This window comes from Propithecus coquereli, unplaced genomic scaffold, assembly GCF_000956105.1.
Source record: "Propithecus coquereli isolate 6110/MARCELLA unplaced genomic scaffold, Pcoq_1.0 Scaffold66, whole genome shotgun sequence".
Classification (NCBI taxonomy): domain Eukaryota; kingdom Metazoa; phylum Chordata; class Mammalia; order Primates; family Indriidae; genus Propithecus; species Propithecus coquereli.
The window spans coordinates 8,105,458-8,124,732 of record NW_012152618.1 but is presented as its reverse complement, the minus strand read 5'-3'; the positions used below and the strand labels follow the sequence as shown (position 1 = coordinate 8,124,732).

The 19,275-nt window shown below is 52.0% G+C and overlaps 1 protein-coding gene across 1 annotated transcript in view; it reads right to left on the bottom strand.

The window, feature by feature from the left end:
- PGBD5 (piggyBac transposable element derived 5) overlaps positions 1-19,275 on the bottom strand; it is an 86,850-nt gene that overhangs the window by 17,072 nt on the left and 50,503 nt on the right. Inside the window, exons 2-3 of the mRNA XM_012660203.1 lie at positions 13,408-13,835; positions 8,119-8,253 (exon numbers count right to left, since the gene is read on the bottom strand). Of these exons, the coding sequence (XP_012515657.1) occupies positions 8,119-8,253; positions 13,408-13,835 (563 nt within the window). The remainder of the gene's footprint in view (positions 1-8,118; positions 8,254-13,407; positions 13,836-19,275) is intronic.

Below are 19,275 nucleotides of genomic sequence, written 5' to 3'. Positions count from 1 at the left end.
TAAAAAAAAAAAAGATTAAAAGTTGAATAAGGGGGGAAAAACCCCTGTTGTGCAACTTCACTAAATAATAAGTACGAGGTTGTCCGGAAAGTATCCAGCCATGTAACCGTCTCATTACATCAGCAATGGCTGGATACTTCCAGACAGCCCTCTATGTCTCAAAAGAAGAGAAATGAGTGACCACTGATGCTAGAACACTGTCCTACCAGCAGTCAAGCTGGATGAGAAAGAAATGTCTGGATTTTGGTTAAACTGAGAAAAGCTTCTGCCTTCGGGAGACAGCACAGACGAGTGGTCAGGAGGGCGTCGGGGGCAGGAAAGGCTGGTTTAACCCCAGGGCTCCTGCTCTACACACATGACCTCGGCAAGGGAGTCAACCTCTCTGTGCCTCGGTTTCCTCACTGAGACACGGGGGCAGTGACATTACTGACCTCAGAAGGCCATTGTGAGGGGAAAGCGAGTAATACACATGCAGTGCTTAAGCACGACGCCTGGCACACGGCAGAGCCTCTGCGAACCATCCTTTCCTGAACACCGGACGCTGTCAAGATCCACAGACTAGACTGCAGAGAGGAAAGGGGCTTCCAGATCAGCTAGTTTGCCAACACGGGGTGTGTGGACCTCCTTCAGGGCGCCCCTCACAGACCGTCCACGATGCCCGCGGCGGGCAGGAAGCAGGGGTCCTTTGCTGAGTTTCCATCTCGAGTTCTCCCTTCTGAAGCCCGCTCACTCCGCAGAATGCCAGTTCAGGCAGTGAACCCGAAGCCCTTCTTGCACCGAGCAGGCGTGCCGTTCAGAATCGCTCTGCCTCTCCACGGCACAACAGCCACCAGCCCTCAGAAGACAGGTCAGCTCCGGGCACCTGCCCAGCGTCTGTTCCTCTGCCAACCCTCGCCGGAAACCCTGGGTCTCACGTTGCGGAGGCAGGCGCCTAGCCCAACACAACCTAACAGGAGAAACCTGCTCTTTTAGACCATCGTTAGAAATTAGTGGACCTTTTTCTTCTCCCCCAGAGAATCTCAGTGTTCCATTAATCACCGAAGGTTGAAAGACGCTAACTAACCTGTTGGCCGATTTCCCCAGTGGCTTCTCGATCTTCTTGACATTGTAGAGCCTGAACAGCAGCCTCTCCAGAGACGGTCCCTGTTTGGCCCACAGAAAGGTCACAAGGCTTCTAGGATGAGCGACCTTGACATCTCGGACTAAGGAATGGCAACCACCCAAGTACATGACTTTCCCCCAACACCAGAAGTTTCATCCTCTGTATAAATCTCTCCTTTTACTGCTCCTCTGCTCGCAGGGGAGCCCACACATGAGGGGACAGGAGTGGAACCTTGGCTGGCTCCCCTGCTCACCCCCCTCTGCAAATAGGGCAAAAGGCTGGAGGGTGTGTTGGGGTTGGGGTCAGTTCTCAGCCGGTCTGTGACACAGAACAAGTACCAATGGTCCCCGACTTGACGATGGTTGACTTACAATTTTTCGACTTTATGATAGTGTAAAAGTGATACACATTTAGTAGAAACAGTACTCTTTTGAACTTTGATTTTTTCGCTTGGGCTAGCACTATGTGGTACGATTCTCTGCTGCAGTGCTGGCCGCGGCAGTGAGCCACCCGATCAGGAGGACCAGCACCCTGCACCCTCCAGCGCGGTGCTGCCTGGTGAGTCTCCTCGACTGTATCCCCGGCAAGTGCGCTGGGGGTGTTTAAGGCAGGCGGGGCTACGCTGTGATGTCCGGTAGGCCAGCTGTATTAAATGCACTTTCCACTTGCAATATTTTCAACTTCCTACCGGTTTACCGGGATATAACCCCACGGCAAGTTGAGGAGCATCTGCACACTGTCGAGTGCACTGCAGCATCTCACCTGGAAACGGCAGTGATGTGCCAAACAAGGAGTTATCTGTGGCCGCACAGAGAACCCAAGGAGCAAGTATGTCTCAGGATTTCCAGAACCCTGCTTTACAAATGACTCCTGCCTGCTTACTCTTGTCTCTCCAACGCTGTTAAAACCTGGAGTTGTGAGCCTAACGCTCCTCCACGGGATTGCCACGCGTGCCAGGGTGTGGGCACGTAGGACAAAAACGGGGCCTGCCCGGCCTGGAGGATTTCCCACTGTGGATACATCACTTGGATCCCCCTGCCCCTCCTGAAATGGACACTTCAAAGGGGAGCCCCAGAAACTTTCCACTCGGGCGCCCATGCATTCGATGCCCTGAGCCTGGTGTGGTGGGGGTGGCAGGGCTAGGGCCACCTGTTTCCTTCTCCCTCCTGAGAGAGTCCTGGTGGCAGCACGTGGGTGGAGCAGAGGGCCGCAGAAGGGGAGCCAGCCCCTTACTCACTGCCTACCAGCCTTGAGATTCGGGGGGAATTACTTTGTCTCCGAGCGCTCTGATTCTCCCATGTATAAAATAAGGACAGCAACATACTTCTCAAAGGGTGTGCGACGTTGAGTAGATGTGTCTTGGTGCCTGGCTTGTGGCGAGAGCTCAGTGAACACAGAGTTCACCGCTGTGTTTTTCTCTGGCATAGCATACACCTTGCTGTGCATGCCTCTGGGGGCCTTTCTGAGCCATACTCTGCTCATACACCTCTAGTACCGCATTTGTCACACTGTGTTGGCGAGTATTTTTAATGTGCTCGTCTCTCCTACTAGAGAGGCAGTGTGGGCTCCATGTATCTCTCAGCCTGAGGTGTCAAGCACAAAGTTAACTCCAGGAAGGCGTGGTTAAGAACTGTGCAGGGCTTATCTTGTCTATTTTGTAAACTCCTTCAAAATAGGGATCTTAGACTCCAAATCTTAAAAAAAAAAAAATAAAAGACAGAAAGACCTTAGGCTTTACAAAAGCAACACTGAAGAAGCCCCTCTAGCTCAGAATCCTGGGTGGTCAGCAGTGAACCTGACCCAAAAAGCAAACAAGTGCACGTAAGCCAGGTGGGCCAGAGGAAACTTCTCTGCAGTAGCCGGGCTTCCGCTGACACACGGAAGAAATGTGTGTACGCGTGCATAGATGTATTATGTATGGAGGGGGAAGGGAAGTGGGCAGGGTAAGAGACCGAGACACTGGCTCATGCAGTTATAGAGGCTGCCAAGTCCAAAATTTGCAGGAAGCCTAGCAGGCTGGGGGTGGGACCCAGGGAAGAGTTGCAGCCCAAGTCTGAAGGCCATCTGTGGCTGAATTCCCTCTCCAGGGGGTACGCCAATCATTTTCCTACAGGCTTCAACTGATTGGATAAGGCCCACTCACTTTTTTTTTTTTTTTTTGAGTAAAGCAGAGAGTAATCTGCTTTACTCAAAACCTACTGATTTAAATGTTAATTCCATCTAAAAAAAAAATACCTTCCCAGCAACATCTAGACTGCAGTTTGACCAAACGAGTGGGTGCCGTGGCCCAGCCAAGGTGACACATGAAATTAACCATCACACCTCCAAGCCCTGCTGATGCCAGGAGGTGGAGTGAGAATGCCAGGTTAGGCGACACATGAAGAATAGGCACTCACCCCTGCAGGGCCAGGAGTGCTACAAGTGACCGTGAGCACCGCTCCTGCATGGAACGCGCATGGACAGCAATAGGCCCAGGGCTGGGGAGCACACGCACCGTCTGTGCCACTCATCTGCCCTCCCTGGGAGCCCCACAGGCATGGCACTCGGAGCAGCTGAGACTGTGGCCAACCTGACCCAGGGAAATGAGACAAGCTTCAGGGTGGATGCAGCACAGAGAGTTCAACTAGACCAAGGCTCCGGGGCAGCCCCTCCTCTGAGCTCCTGCCATGCCGACGGCAAATCTAGCAGGCGCCTTCATCCGTGGGACACTGACTGCCCCCAAATGTCAGTGTACCATCCCCCAGCTGAGGGATAAGCTCCCGTCTGCGGGGATGAAGATGTTCTGGAGATGGATGGAGGTGATGGCTGTACAACAATGTGAATGTCTTATGCCACTGAATTGTACACTTAACAATAGTTAAAATGGAAAATTTTATGTTGTATGTATTTTATTACGAAAAAAAAAAGCCATGTTCCTGGAGGACAGGATATTCCCCATAGTACGCAATCCATACACCAGTCCCCACCATTCCCCGTATCAAGTTGACCAGCCTGTCAAAGCCCCAAGGCCTGGTCCCACATGCGGTAGTATTCCGCTTCCCAGAGTAACGTGGACGGCCTCGTCTGATAGCTCCCGTAGGCCTTGGGCACACGTTAGCATCTGTGCATATTTTTGATCCATTTTCGAGAGTTTGGTGCATGGTGAAACACCAGGATACACGTTTTGGATCCAAGGACTTTTAAGGGAAGCAGCCTGCAGGAGAGCCCTATGAAGGCCGCGTGGGAGATGAGGCCCACCAATCTGAATCCGAGCTGGCGCCTCTGTTAAGGGATTGCTGGAAGGAGCCTTGGCAGAGGGATATGGGGACAGATGAGGCAGTGCCACTTTACCGACTGGAGAGGCATTTATGGGACCATCTGACTCCTGCTCTGCAGCCTCCAAGCCGTGTCTGCTCTCATCTGATTACTTCTTTCTCCTTGAAACTTCTGACTCCTTACTTCTTGCATTCTCAGAAATGGAAGGTATTAACCTCTTTAATTTTCAGAATGACAGTTAATCTCTTCTTCCCATGTCCAACCGACCACATACCTCCCTATATTCTCTTAGTTAAATCACATAAGATTTTGAACCACTTTCATCTGACTCTAAGATTTCCCTTCACATGAATTCAAGAGCATTAAACCTATACAAATATTGAAATATATTGGAGTTCTTCTTTTCTATATTTCTTTTTAAATGAGACAGGGTCTTGCTGTGTTGCCCAGGCTGGTCTCGAACTCCTCAGCCCAAGTGGTCCTCCCATCTCAGCCTCCTGAGTAGCTGGGACTATAGGCGTGAGTCACTGCACCTGGCTACTATACTGGTGTTCTCCTGAGCGCCATCATCGTCATTATCTCTGTCCAGCTGTCAGTTTGCCTCCTTCTCTCCCAGGTGCCTTGGTGGGATAAATTCACCCCGTCTGAGCAGCAGGTAAGGTGAACGGGCTGTACTTAGCTCCTGCTCAACTTTCCTGCTGACCTTTTCTGGGACCACCGACCAATTTGGAATTTATCTATCTCACTTACCCCTTGATCTAGAATCTTCCATGTAGAGCTAATCATCACTCTGGCCCTACCTCACAAGAACACAGTCGGGCCAGTCAAAGGTTTAGAGTCTTGGCAGGATGAAGCTACAAAACTGAAGCAAGACCTTGGTCCCCCCTGAAACTCACCACTGCCCTTCGTGGTTTGCAACGGAGGTAACAGGGAGAAAGTTATCCGGTCAGCTGTGCAGACTGTAACAGTAGGCCCCTGGGTCGGTTATGGTACATACGAAAACAACCCGAAGTCTTTAACCTTTTACTAAGCTCTTGGGTGTTCAGAACTCAGGTGATGTTGCCTGGGCGTTTTCTCACAGCCAAGGCAGTGAAACCGCAGGAGGATAACCATGCACGTGACCCTTCAACCTTCACGCACCCCTGCATCCCGCGGCCAAGCAAAACATATGGGCAATCTCCGCACTGGGAGGGGTGGGGCAGCCGTCACCTCCAGCGAGCAGCACAGTGGAATGGCAAAGGGCCATGAACACAGCCAGCCAGCAGCTGCACTTCTCCAGTGGAAAGTCATTTAGAAGAGCTCAACGTATCTGAGAAAGTACAATCCCGAAAACATCCTTGTGTATACAACCCCAGGGTGACATTTACAAAGAGGGCCACGGACTCTTGCAACAGCAGGGACCTCTCTGGGTACCTAATCCCATCCCTTCAGTTCCTAGAGAAGGACGCCAAGATCTGGAGCGATGGAGGGGATGGCCATGTCCACGGGGAAGCAGTGGCAGGAGCTGGCACTGCCGATGTGCTCAGGGGGCCGAGGAGGAAGAGGCAGCTTGGGGGCCCCGGGGGCGGGGGGAAGCAGCATTAAGTGCTGATTCTGAGATTTCCCTTCAGATGAATTCAAGAGCATTAAATCTATAAAAATATTGAAACTGAAATGTTTTGGAGTTCTTTTGAAAATTATTTAATTTTTTAAAAAAAATTAAAAGCCACTTGAAGCCAAGATGGAAATAAGGTGAATGGTCAAACTTAGAAATATCATTTGGGATTTAATTTTTTAAAAAAAATGAGACAGGGTCTCACTATGTTGCAGGTAACCTCTGCGAGCCTAAGCTGCCTCACGTGGGAAATGGGGCTAAATGCCCCGGACTCTGCGTCTCCCCAGGCTGTGGTGCGAAGGGAGGAGCCGGAGGTGTGAGAGCTCGGGTGGGACGGCTGCACCCGTCCCGACCTTCCAAAGCTGTCAAACCAGGATCAGCAGCTGGAGAACCAGGAGAAGGGACAGGACACTAAAAAGAAGCCGTCCCCAGGCCACGTGGCTCCTCACAGGCAGAGATGTCCCTTCCCTGCTGTGTGCCCAGGAGCAGAGATGGGAAGGGGAGGCTGAGAGAGCTCTCGCTCAGCCTGTCACTGGAGGGGAACTGCTGCCTTCCCTCGTGCGTCTGAGCCGCCCCTGGCGACGGGGACGCTAGACTGCTTTGACTGGGAGCTGCCAGCTTCAATTCTAGCTTCTAAAAACAACCCCTCTTCTGCCGCAAAGCCTCCTAGAATCACAGAGCCTTAGAAGTAAAAGGAAATTTCGAGATGCCAGCCCAAACTTCTCATAGATGGGGGTTTTATCGATTTTATACAAGAGGGAAAGGACCTGTACTGAAAGAGACTTGTGGCCTGGCCAGGGAATGGACATGATTTCCAGGTACTCACCAACTTTGGGGTGAAAAGGAAATGGTGTCAGAGGCACACAGAACCCGCGGGCGAACGTTTATTCACAAGCTGGGTGCTGGGCACAATGCTTGCAGGTAACGGGGACTCCGTTAATATTTACTGAAAGAACGAACGAATGTGCCTGGGCAGGGCTTATATAAGATGAACTGACACATTTGTACCCTACGGGTACATCGCCGAGGACACCACGGAAGTGGCAGAGGCCCCTGGAGAATGCCGGGGCCCAGGCTGTACATCCAAGGGTGAGCGAACCTCATTGTGGCAACTCCCCAAAATCTACGCACAAGCAGAGCCCCAGGGTCTGCTGGAGATCCTGGCCCCAGCCCGGCCCGGAGGCCCCTGACACACAGGAGGAGGCTGGGACGGCGCTGCCGAGGGCAGGCAAACCTGGGGCGCGGCGCGTCACGTCCCTGCTGTGCTCCGATGCGGTGAGCAGACGCTCTTCCCGCGACTCCTTCTCTGGCTCAGGGAAGAAGGAAGAGCAAAAACCCTGCACCTTCGGTCCCGGGGCTGCCAAGCAGGAGCAGCGAGTGGGGTCGGCCATCACCACAGGGCCGGCCTGCCTGTCCAGTGAGAGCAGTGTCCCCGAGCAGCACGCGTGAGAAACCAGCTCAGGCAGAGAGATGTCGCCTAGGTGCCACACTCTGCTTTCCACCTTCCCACCTCTCCTTTTGTGTGCCCCACTGCTCCGGGCAGCTCAACATCTGATGCTTTTTCTGGAGCTGAGCTCGGGGACCTCTTCTAAAACACGCGCCCAAGTCTGCCGCCCGCCCGCCCGCTCAAAGGGCCGATGACTCAGGCACATGCTCCGGGGACAGCACATTTCACAGCTGGCTGTTAGTGGCTGGGAAGAAGGCATCCTGGACAGTGGAAGGTAGGGCTGACTCCTGGCAGGGGTGGGGTGTGGGGAGGGACTTCCAGGCCACAAGTCTCAAAGCCACAAGTCCACAGTCTTGAGGGACAGCCTCCAGTCACTTCCAATGACTGTATGTTTGGGTGACGCCTCTGGCCAACACTGTTAGGACCCGAGCCTTGATGAGTCGTTTACCGAGATGGGCTGGAGAGTGGAGAAGGAACATGCAGGGGACACAGCCGATCATGGCAGTGGCCTCTCCAGGGATGGCTACCCAGCTGCCTTGAAGGATGGGGAGGGATTGGGGTGGGGGGAAAAGCGGCAGCCCAGCCCCAGCCCCCGCTGGCGCATCTGGGTAGACTTTGACACACAGCAAAAGGCCAAGTGACCAAGTTCTTGGTCACCGAATGGGCCCAAGGTCCCCTGACTGCCTTCCCTGACCCTCCCTGGCCCAGCCCAGGGCTCACCTGGATGATGAAGCCAGTGGAAGAGCACTGTCTGACCCAGAGGCTGAATTTCCGCTTTTTCCTCTTGCGCAGCTCACGCTCTGTGCACGTGGCAATGAACACGGGGTCCTCGTCGATCAGGGGTTCATGTAGCACCTGCCAGGAGGGAAAAAGCAGAGGCTCTAATGAAAGGCAGGGTGAGCCCCAATCCAATCTCTGACTTTGAGCAGCTGTGCAACTTTAATTAAGTTACTTTACCTCTCTGGTCCTGGCTCTCCTTACCTATCAATATCTACACTGATGTTTTAGGGAGGAGTCAGTAAGAAACCGTACGCAAAGTACTTAGCACCGGCCCTGGCATACGGCGGATACTCTCAATGGAAATTATTATTGTTGTTGTTGTTATTGGCCTAATGTACCTAGTCTGACTCTCACTTGGTAGTGGGACCTCTGCAGGGGTCCTCTGGCTGGACACGTCCAGCAGTGGGCACCTGCTTCGTTTCAAGGAAGCCCTTTCCACTGATGGGCAGCTCCAGCTGCTAGAAAGTTCTTTCCCGCACCGATTCAAATTTACCTGTATTTCACTGAAGCCTATTGACCTGGCGTCTCCCTGAGAGAAACAATGAAACATACTGTTTAAAAGATTTCCGAGACAGCTCTCATGTCGGCTCACAGCCTCCCTTTCCCAGGCTGAACATTCTCCTTCCAGAAACCATTTGGCAGATGACCCAGTTCCCGTGGCCTCGCTGCGACACGCGGCTCCGGCTCCCCTCTGGGTGTCCTGTCCTTTCTGACAAGACCCCCAGGGCGAGTTTCAAATTTATCTGTTTCAACTTCTTGACAACATGGCTACATGACTTTTTCAATGACGAGACAACAAAGTAAAAAGAAATGGCATAATAAAAATAGGCTCCAAGGGGCGTCAAAGTTTTATTTCTTCAGGCTAAAGCTTTTTTGCGAGATTTTCCAGTAAGTTTTAGGAATGTGCTATAGTCCCCTCCCTAATCCTATTTCAAGCTTAATTATGGATTGGAGTGTATATCCGTAGCAAACTGAAATACAGCGTTTAGGAAATGATGTGATTCAAGAGCTCTACGTGATGCACTAGATCAGGGGTCAGCAAACCACGGCCGAGTCTGGCCACCTCCTGTCTCGTAAGTGAAGTTTTACCAGAACACTGCCTGTGCCTTTGTTTACACCTTATCTATGGCTGCTGTGGGGCTACCATGACAGAAGTGACAAGATATAGCAGAGGTCATATGGCCCATACAAAGTCTAAAATACTATCTGGCCATTTACAGAAAACGTTTGAACAAACTAATCACCTGTGGATCTTGCTAAAATGTGGATTCTGATTCAGCAGGTTTGGGGCAGCACCTGAGATTGTGAGTTTCCAGCAAGCTCCCAGGTGAGGTCAGAACACGGTCTTCCAAGGACAGAGCAGAGGGTGATACTTACCACTTGTGATGTGGACAGCATCCTTCCATTCTTCTGTTCACAATACTTTGAGTTCCATTTTTAAAAAATAACAGCTGTATGGTTCAGTCTTAGCTGTGTATCCTTGCCCCCTTCAGTTTTATCGTTGGAAGCATGGGGACATTATGTCTGGCCTCCCATCTTGTGCTCAGGAAGGGAGGGCTGGGGGGCTGGCCTGGCTGCAGCGCCTCCCGGGCCCTCATGCCTGGCGTTTGGCACTCGCTGGCTCTTGGTAGCTCATATGACATTCAAAGCTCCATTTGGACAAGCCCCACACATGGAGGGGGAATGGGAGCAGATGGGGAAGGGAAAGCGCGGCCTAAAGAGATCCTTCCTGCCTGCCCCTTCCCTGCCCAACCATCCCTACCAAAAACCTGCATCCTACTCTTCCTCCTCTGAGGCCATGGTAAACGCAACTGCCTTCTCCCGTCCTCCTCTTCAGAAACAGCGCACACCTCTGCTCCGTTTCTGCTGAACAGATCATCAGGTACAAATTTATATTTAATCACATGTCTCATCAAAGCAAAAAGGCCAGCAAGGATTTCCAACCCTCAGTGATGTGTTTTCCCTCTTCTGTCATCATTAGATGAACCGTGAAGGGGCTGTCACTAAACGCAGCCACAGCATGCTCCCCAAGGCTCCGGAGACCACGAGTGCCAGAGAAGCCACTTTGTCTCCTCAAGGCTGTAGGCTGGTCAGCATTTCTATGTTACCCAGTGGGATGTCCCCAGTCCCCTTCTGCGTGACGAGCTATCTGGGGTGTGGCAGGTGGTATGTAAGATGGGGAAAGACAAAACATCCATTTACTTTTTTGCATAATCCCTCCCCAAAATATTTCTCTAATAAATCTGGCTCTACTTTTGAGGAAGTGTAGAGCCTTCCCATTTTGTATTTGTGTAAAACACACACACACACACACACACACACACACACACACACACGGCTGCTCTGGTTACTGTCAGATCCTGGGAGTCCTCTGAAGACTTTGGAAAACTAAACTCATCCCTAAGGGCCACATTTGCTGGGATTGTAGGGCCGAGGGTGCACGTGTGGGGTGGGGTGCAGAGAGGCGGCATAAGAGGACGGGGTGCAGAGCAGTCCCTGGGAGTCTGCAGCAAATCTACCCGCGCATATCCGATGAGAAAAATGGGAGAAGAATCGTCAGAACTGGTACCAACAGGCAGGAATGAAGACTCTCCGGTTCCTGGTACTGACAGGCAGGAATGAAGACTCTCCGGGGAACCCTGAGGTGTGCGGCAGCCAGCGGCAACTTATAACCACACCACCGCTTCTCTTTGAATTGAAAGTTCCAGAGCCCAAACGGGGACTTCCACAGGTGCGTAGAGCTGGGAAACCAGGAAACCTTTAGCGCTTCTCGCTTCTCCAATCAAGGATCAAGACAAGAACCCTCTTCCTTCTCTAAGGAGCAGGTATGTCTCTGAGAAAAGCAAAGACGCAGGAGCCAGGCAGCTCGTGGCCGATGCTGGCAGCCAAGGGAAGGCTGGAGCGTCCCTCAGCAGACAGGGTCAGGCACTGCTCCAGGGGAGGACGGGGCACGGGTGCCTTGCAGGAAGCCCCAGGAACCACGAAGCCCTAGCCACCTTAAACATCCAACCGCACGCTGCAGTTATGGTTTCTTCTCCTTTGATTTATCCTGCTCCCTACCCACTGACTTGAGCTGGGACAATAGGCCTTGTGCCCCAGGCTGTGGGATGGGGTGCACTGGGGTGTACCTGGTATTTTCTGTTTATCCCCTAGGGCCACTTCTTACCACTCTGCTCCTGTGCCATGGCCTGGAGGCCAAGTGTTACCACCTGCCCGGCCAGCTCCCTTGCCTCTAGCTGCTGGCTTGGGGGCCAATCAGCGGCATCAGCAAAAGGTCACAGAGTGAGAGTGAGGTGAGGGCATCTATTCCTACTCCCTGCCTGCTGGTCCCCAGGTCTCTCCCCAGGATACAGCCTTCTCTGATCCTATGTGGCTCCCTCCCTCCCCCTGGCCCACAGGTGCCGTGGGCTTCCTGCTGCAGCTGGCCTGCGTGCTGCACCCCCCTCCTGATCTCCCTTAACCCGACCACACCCCTGGCAGTGGTGCCTATGCTCAGTCCTCTTCACCTGCACTTCTAGAGCATGGCATTTGTTTCTCACTGGGATCTTCACGACCCTGTGTTCCAGGATACATAAACAGCACGGGCTCGGCACATACAGGAGGCACGGGACAGACGTGAGGCCTGCCTCGGCTTGGAGCTGGAAGGATCTTCGGCAGCCCGATCTCCAGGCTGTTAAATAGCAACCATCCAAGTAGCTAGTTGTTGATTCTTGAGAGATACTGAGGCACAGTGAGCCTAGAGCCTTCTGCAGCAGCTCTTCAAACATGTGACCCCAAGGATGGTCAGAATGTGTGTTTTTTTTCCTTGTGTCAGCCAACATGCCTCTGATTTGGTTCATTTTCAACCAAGTAAGTATCCGGTGAAACAAAAAATGACGTGCCCAGGTTTGTCCTTGGTATCACAGGGCCTGTTATAAGGCAGGGCTCCTGTCCCCAGAAGTCTCCACCTCTTGTTAGGAAAGTAAGTGACACACAGGTAGATGAGACACAATGGTGTGTGGCTACCCTGTGTAAATAGTTGGGGGGGGGATTCAAAAAACACGGTAATGCGGGCCTTACACTGGGCCCCAGGGGCTGGGTAAACTTGCAAAGCAGAGAGAAGAGGAAAAAGCATCCTAGGGCCAGAAAGCGTGCTGCAGACACCTGGAAGTCATAATGAGCCCGGCAGGTGCACGGAACAGCAGGGAGAACTATTCAGACATAGTTTAAAGGCTCCCACAGACCTGAAATTTGGCGATCTGCACCTCCAGAAAAACCCTGCGGTTTGCAGCTGTGTGGGGAAGAGGCACCGTCTAGAGAGTTGGGGAGAGGACGCAGAAGGGAACGTCGCAAAGAACTGTAGTTGTATTTAGAAGATCCTTAAAGCAAAAGCACAAGGTGAAAAGACGGACTGATGGGTCTTTAAATACACAAATAAAAGTGACATTGACGTCTCGGTCCACATAGAACAGGGCAAAAGAAACTGGGCTAATGTGGCTAAGAACGTCCTGGTTTTGGTTAGAGAAATCTCTAGAAATTAGCCAGCTCCTTAGTTTGCTAGACCAGTAGAGCAATTTTGAGGAGGATTCTGGAATTCTGTCTCAGCACGGTGGGACTGCAGGTGGTGCGACTCCCACAGGTACAGGCAGGAAGGAGCTGAGAGCAACCAGGGCCGCCACTTTCTGGAATCGTCAAGGATGTTGGGGACGGTGTTAGGGACCATAACAGTGAAGTCCGGGGCTCTTCCAAACCCTCTTTCAAAGGCTCCACCCCGCGTGGCCAAGGGCACATGAGTAACCCCTGATTGCCTGAGAAACATTTAAATTCCAGGCTCACCCTCTCTGCCTCCCAGGAGGCTTCTAGCCCCTATTCACCACCAACAGGTGAGGACATACTCAGAAAATACAATAAGAAATTGAACATCAGCCTGAGCAAAACCCAATTTGGAAAGAAAGTGTAATTAAAGGAGAGGAAGGATGGAGAGAAAAGAGGAGGGAAACTGTATCTCAGAGCAACAGGACTGAATTCTGACTTGTCTGTGGGATGGAGCTTTTACTATTGTTACCCTCCAATCTAATTTGGATGTGATGGGTTGACAGAAAGGGAGAATAGCAGAGGTGACTGCAAAGTGACTTTAGAGGACAGGCAGGGTGGGAAGGGACGCCCCAACGCCCTGCCACCAGCCACGGTGACCCACGGGAGTGAGCCCAAGGGCACCTTGCCGAGCTCTGACCCTGCGGCTGGCCTCACCTGGGTTTGGGAAGGCCTGAAGGAAGCGTCGAAGCTGTGCTGAAGGGAGTCGAGGAAGGGCTGGACCTTGTAGAGCCCGTGCGTGGACTGGCTGGAGCGGAAGGCCACGACGTGGAAGTACTTGAGGATCTTCTCGAAGCGCGCCTGGCTCATGACGAGGGCGAGGCTCTGGTTGCTGTAGAAGCCACCGCTCCAGATGCTGAGGACGGACTCGCAGTGGGAGATGCTGGTGGAGATCATGTAGCCCAGGAACGCCTTCATCTCCGTCAGCGTCACCTCCACCCAGGCCCCGTCGCTCCCAAACCGCTCCTGGAACTTCTTGGCGTACATGTTTGTCTGCACCACCATGTTCTTGAGGACGTTGTCGGGGACAAAGAGCTGGAAGAAGTCCACGGCACTGGCGCTGGGGGGCATCTTTCGGGTTGGACCTGAAATCCAAAGACAGGTGGAGTTCTTACAACCCACCACCACATCCCGACTCCACAGGGGAACAGCTGCATTTGCCCAAGCTGGGCCCTTGCCCGAGGCTCTCACCACACCCAATGCCACGGCCTTCCCTCCACCCTCAAGGCACTCCAGCCACTTGCTACTACTGGGTCCCCTGGGCTTCTGCAGCCAGCTCTCTGCCCTCTCCCACCATGGGAGTGCGTCTCCTCCCCAACACAAAGGGAACAAACGACCCCGACACTCGCGTGCAAAGCGCAGCCCTGGGTCTCCACACTAGGTCAGAGGGGCAACACTCGGTGGGTCCTCATGGAATACAAGAACAGCAGATTCCCGGAGAATCCCTGCTCCCGAGAGCCGGTGTGGCGCAGTCTGTCCATCTGGGTGTCTCACGCACACAGGGCACAAACAAAGACATAGCTAGAAATATAATATGCACACACAAATGTATATTTTGAGAAATATACAACCTACATAAATACATATCAGTATATAAATTTTAAAAATTAAAATATACATGTCTATACACATCAATTAGGAGTACCGCCTGCCAGTCTGCGGTACATCTCCGTCCAGGGGGGAAGAAAGTATGTCTACAGCTATATGTATGCGCACACGTACATACATGCACGCATGTACACACACACACTTAAAAATAAACATAGATAGGCCGGGCGTGGTGGCTCACGCCTGTAATCCTAGCACTCTGGGAGGCCGAGGCGGGCGGATTGTTTGAGCTCAGGAGTTCGAGATCAGCCTGAGCAAGAGCGAGACTCCGTCTCTACTAAAAAAAAAATAGAAAGAAATTATCTGGACAACTAAAAATATATAGAAAAAAAATTAGCCGGGCATGGTGGTGCATGCCTGTTGTCCCAGCTACTCGGGAGGCTGAGGCAGGAGGATTGCTTGAGCCCAGGAGTCTGAGGTTGCTGTGAGCTAGGCTAACGCCACAGCACTCACTCTAGCCAGGGCAACAAAGTGAGACTCTGTCTCAAAAAAATAAATAAATAAATAAATAAACAAACATAGATATTATACATAAATACATAAACATATAAACAAGTATATGAATATATATAAATATTGTGTTTTAAAAAGAAGGCTCCAGCACGCCACCCTCGAAAGAGGCCCCCTGCCCGGCCACCTCCTGAAGCACCGTGCAGCCTGCACACAGGCGGGATGCGTGTCCTCACGAGTCTGGCACGCTCGGTAAATATTGATCTGAAGAGAAAAGGACACATGAGGGGAGGGGAGGAGATGCAAAGACACGCAGGATTTTTAATGTGGGGTTTAGCTATGGTTCCTGGCTTTCATTTTCTTGTAAGTTAACTGACTGTGTAAATAAAATGCTTTCACCACTTGGAGCCTGAAAAACTCCATGCAGGAAAGAAGCGATTTTTATTAAGCATTCCCTACGTGGTGACTTTAACTTCATTAGTCAACAAATCTGAAGGGCTTGTTTAGAACATTTCACCAATGGGATAAAAACTCACAATTTATAACTAATGCAGCCCTGTGGGGGGGAAAAATATATACACGCACATTCATGTACTACATAATGATGTTTCAGTCAACAACAGACCACATATAAGATCGTAATACCGTATTTTTACTGTGCACTTTCCATGTTTAGATACACAAACACCGCCTAGTACAATTGTCATGGTAATAGGCAACGTTACCGTATTGGTATTCAGTACAGTGACATGCTGTGCAGGTTCGGAGCCTGGGCACAACTGCCCATCACATGCAGCCTAGGTGTGCCATAGGCTATGCCATCTAGGTTTGTCTAAGTACACTCTGTGATGTTCACACAATGACAAAAACTCCAAACGACGAATTTCTCAGAACATATCCTCGCCATTAAGTGATGCATGGCATGACTGTGTGTGTGTGTATATTAATATATTTTAAAGAGCTGTGGCTTACAATTCCACGCAGTAACTTAAGGTAGGCTGACAGTACGCAGAGATTTACAGGAGACAAGCTTTGCTTCTACCGCCTCCGTATAGCAATTTCTAGTAAAAGCTGTACATGTTCTTCATATTTAATTACCGCTCCCCCAACCTTCTTTTACTACTGTCTTAAGACAGTTTCTGAAAAACAAATTTTCTACAGCAAAACTAAGACAGATAATGTACACAAGACAGCTCAAGTTCTAGAGTCAGACTGATAGATTCGGAGAGCTGACGCCCTAAATTTATTTCTAGCTAACTGCACAACCTTAGATGAATTTCTTCATCTCCCCTAGCTCTAGTGTTCTTGTAAAATAGGCACAGAAATACCTACTCTGACAGGTTGTCACGCAAAGTAAAATAAATGAAGTAACTCAAGTGATGCACCTGGCATAGCGTCTGGCCCTCAGGGAGGTTCCTAAAGCGGGGTAACTTCCACTGAGATATTATCCACTGACAGGCAGGCTGAGGGCTTTCCAAGCCATCCTCAAATTGTTCCCACCTTGCAGAAGAAACAGAAGCCTGGAAAGCAAAGTGACCACACCATGTTCACTTTCACTAACTATTTTTTGGGCACCAAACTGGTCTTGGAGGAGCAGGTGGCCCCGGCTGGCATGACAGTGAGGCCAGGACGACTGAGGGCCCCCGATTCCGCAGGAGTAGTTTGAAGCTCCACACCCACTCTTATTGAAAATCATTTTATTTCAGCAAAGCCTTGCAGCCTTCGGTGGGTGAAGCCATAGCTGATTCAGGGATAGTGCTCAAAGAGGAGGAAAACCAGCGTTTTAATGGCTATATCATGCTGACTAAGCAGAATGGAATTTTCTCTTCCTAGAGGTATGTTTACAGTAATTGTGCCTCCCAGGCCATTTGGAAATAAATCCCCACAGCAAACCCTAGCTGGCCTGGCCAACTGCTTCATGCAGAAACCAGGAAGTAGCTGGCTGCCCCTCATCTGTCTAGTTCTGATTTACAAGTGTCCTCCATGGCCTCGTTTAGTGGCTGTGATCACTGGTATTTGAAAAGCGTTGGCATAGGCCACTTACTGTGAAGGGAGGAAAGGAAGGCAATGCTATTGGAAAGATTCAGTCCCTACCAACAAGTGTTATTATGTCCATGTATTAACGTGGCAGCACCCCCAGCCAAGGCATGACCCCCTTATGTTGGATCCGTTTATGAGGAGCTTTTCCAGACATTACTCACATAGTCCTCACAACATCCCCATGAGGCGTCATCCCATTTGGCAGGTGAGCAAACAGGATCTCAGAAGTAGAAGGATGCAGCCCGAGGTCACCTGCTCTAAATGGCTTACCATTAGGGCGACCTTTGCCCTTTGGCCCAGGGCCAATCCAAGTGCACCTGCTGAGTCAGTAGTAGCATCCCCTCCTGTGCCATCTGGACCACAGGGATGTGGCTCTGCTACACACAGTACATGCACATGGCTGCAGTCACGTGGTGGTCTTCCCCCACCTCCTGCCTCCTCCAAACACACAACCTCCCTCCAGTTCTGCGACGCTTGGGGGTCACATGGATGAAAATGCCCAGCCAGAATAACTCTGAAGGGAAAAGGGGAAGATATGTGGCAAAAAACAAAAACCCCAAAGGCAGATGAAACAGGGGGCAGGGAGGTGGGAAGGACCCAGAGGAGGAAGAGGAGGTGCCGCCTGGGTAAGTCTCGGTGCCTGGGCTGGGGGTGGAGGGGTCTGCATGCTGATGGTGCGATGCCAGGCAAAAACACACACCATCCTCTCCCTTCCCTCCCCACCAGGTCACCGCTACCCACCTGGCTCCCTCAGACCCAGGGCAGCATTCACTGGCTCAGTGATGTCCAGTTCCCCCAAAGGGACTCCCTTTCTCCCCACCCCCAAGAGAGGAAACAGGTCCCCTCTCCTCAGCGATGACCAGAAAAGCAGATGCTCCTTTTAGAAAGCGGATTGCAATGCAGGGGCAGTTAGGGAAACCATTTATTCAATGGACGTTTGAGCACCATATTGATCCTGAAAACAGAAAAGATTAAGACGAGATGTATTCTCTCCCCAGGAGTTGACCATGTAGTAAGAGGAGTGGGCAACAGGTAAGGACTCAGACGTGGAGGAGAGCTGTGCCCACAAGAGGGAACCGGAGTCCTGACCTGAGGGGAGGCAGGATCTGGGAGGCTCCCTGGAGGGGGCGTCTGAGATGGGCTTGGGCAAAATGTCATCAGCTCTGTTGGGGAGTTATGGTGTGAAGATCTCGTACAAAGGCCCTGTGGCCAGAGAGAACATCCTGAGTTTAGTGCAACTGTACAAGAGAGAGAAAGGAAGGGGGAGAGAAGGAAAGAAACAAGAAGGATGTGGGGAGTGAGAGAGAGACAGAGGGGCTGGAGGCATCGGTGGGGTATGGGGTCTGGACGCTGTCACAAGGCTTGGGCTTGTCCAAGGTCATGAGGAGCCAGTGAAGGACCCTGAGCACAGAGCAACCGCTCTCATGCTGCTTCGGCAGAGTTGCTCTGCCGCCCACGGAGTCGGGGGAGGATCTGGTGGCTGTTCCTCAACTCAGGTGAGACCTGGCAGGGACCTGACTAAGGGGGGTGACCACAGCAACATCCTCTGCTGGCTCCTTCCCCTCCCTGCACTGTGCTGGGCTTCCCTGTAGAAGCGTATGGCACGGGGAGTGCATGGCAGGTGGGACGAGGTGGGCCAGTCACCTCCATCCACAGTGGCCTCATCCATTAGTCTCACTTCCATTGTACCACGACATGAAAAAGGCTGATACCTTACACTAAACGTGTCTAGACTGGAACTCCAGGTTCCCCACTGTCCCCAGTTTGCACTCCCCCCTCCAGTGGTTCTCCCCATGGGCCACCTGTGAATTGTTCTTCTTCCCCCAACCCACACGCAGCCCATCCGCTTGCCCTGCCACCTCCCCATCCATATCACGCCACAACCACCCTCTGGCCTGGTTGACAAACAGCCTCCCCAAAGGGCGTTGCCACGGATCAGCCCCCAACAAACAATTTACAGCAGCAAGAACAACATTCCTGTTTAAAATACTGCCACGCCTTCCCATGGCACTTAAACACCCAGTCCTTAGGAAGTGTGCAGGGCCCTGCATGGCCTGCCCTGTCCCCACCCCGGGCCACTCTCCCTCCGGGATGTGCAGGGGAAGCTAAGTCAGGCTGGACTGTGGCGAGCTCCTTCTGGAAGGAAGGAAGCCCTCCTGGGGGGCTCCGGCTTCATTAAGCATCACCCCCTCAAGGCTCTCATGATCAGCGGTCCACCCAGCAGACCCCCGGGCCGGCTCTCTCCATGTCGGCGCCCACTTGTTGCCCTCCTTGCTCGGATCCCAGTTCGTGGTTGTTTTATCAGCCACTCATGCTCGTTTCCGGTCTGCCTCTGCTGCCCACCCTCTGACCCCAACTGAAGTGTGAAGGCAGAGATCTAGGCTGTTGTGTTCTCTGTGCCCTCGCAGCCTCTCGCACGGCGTGCTG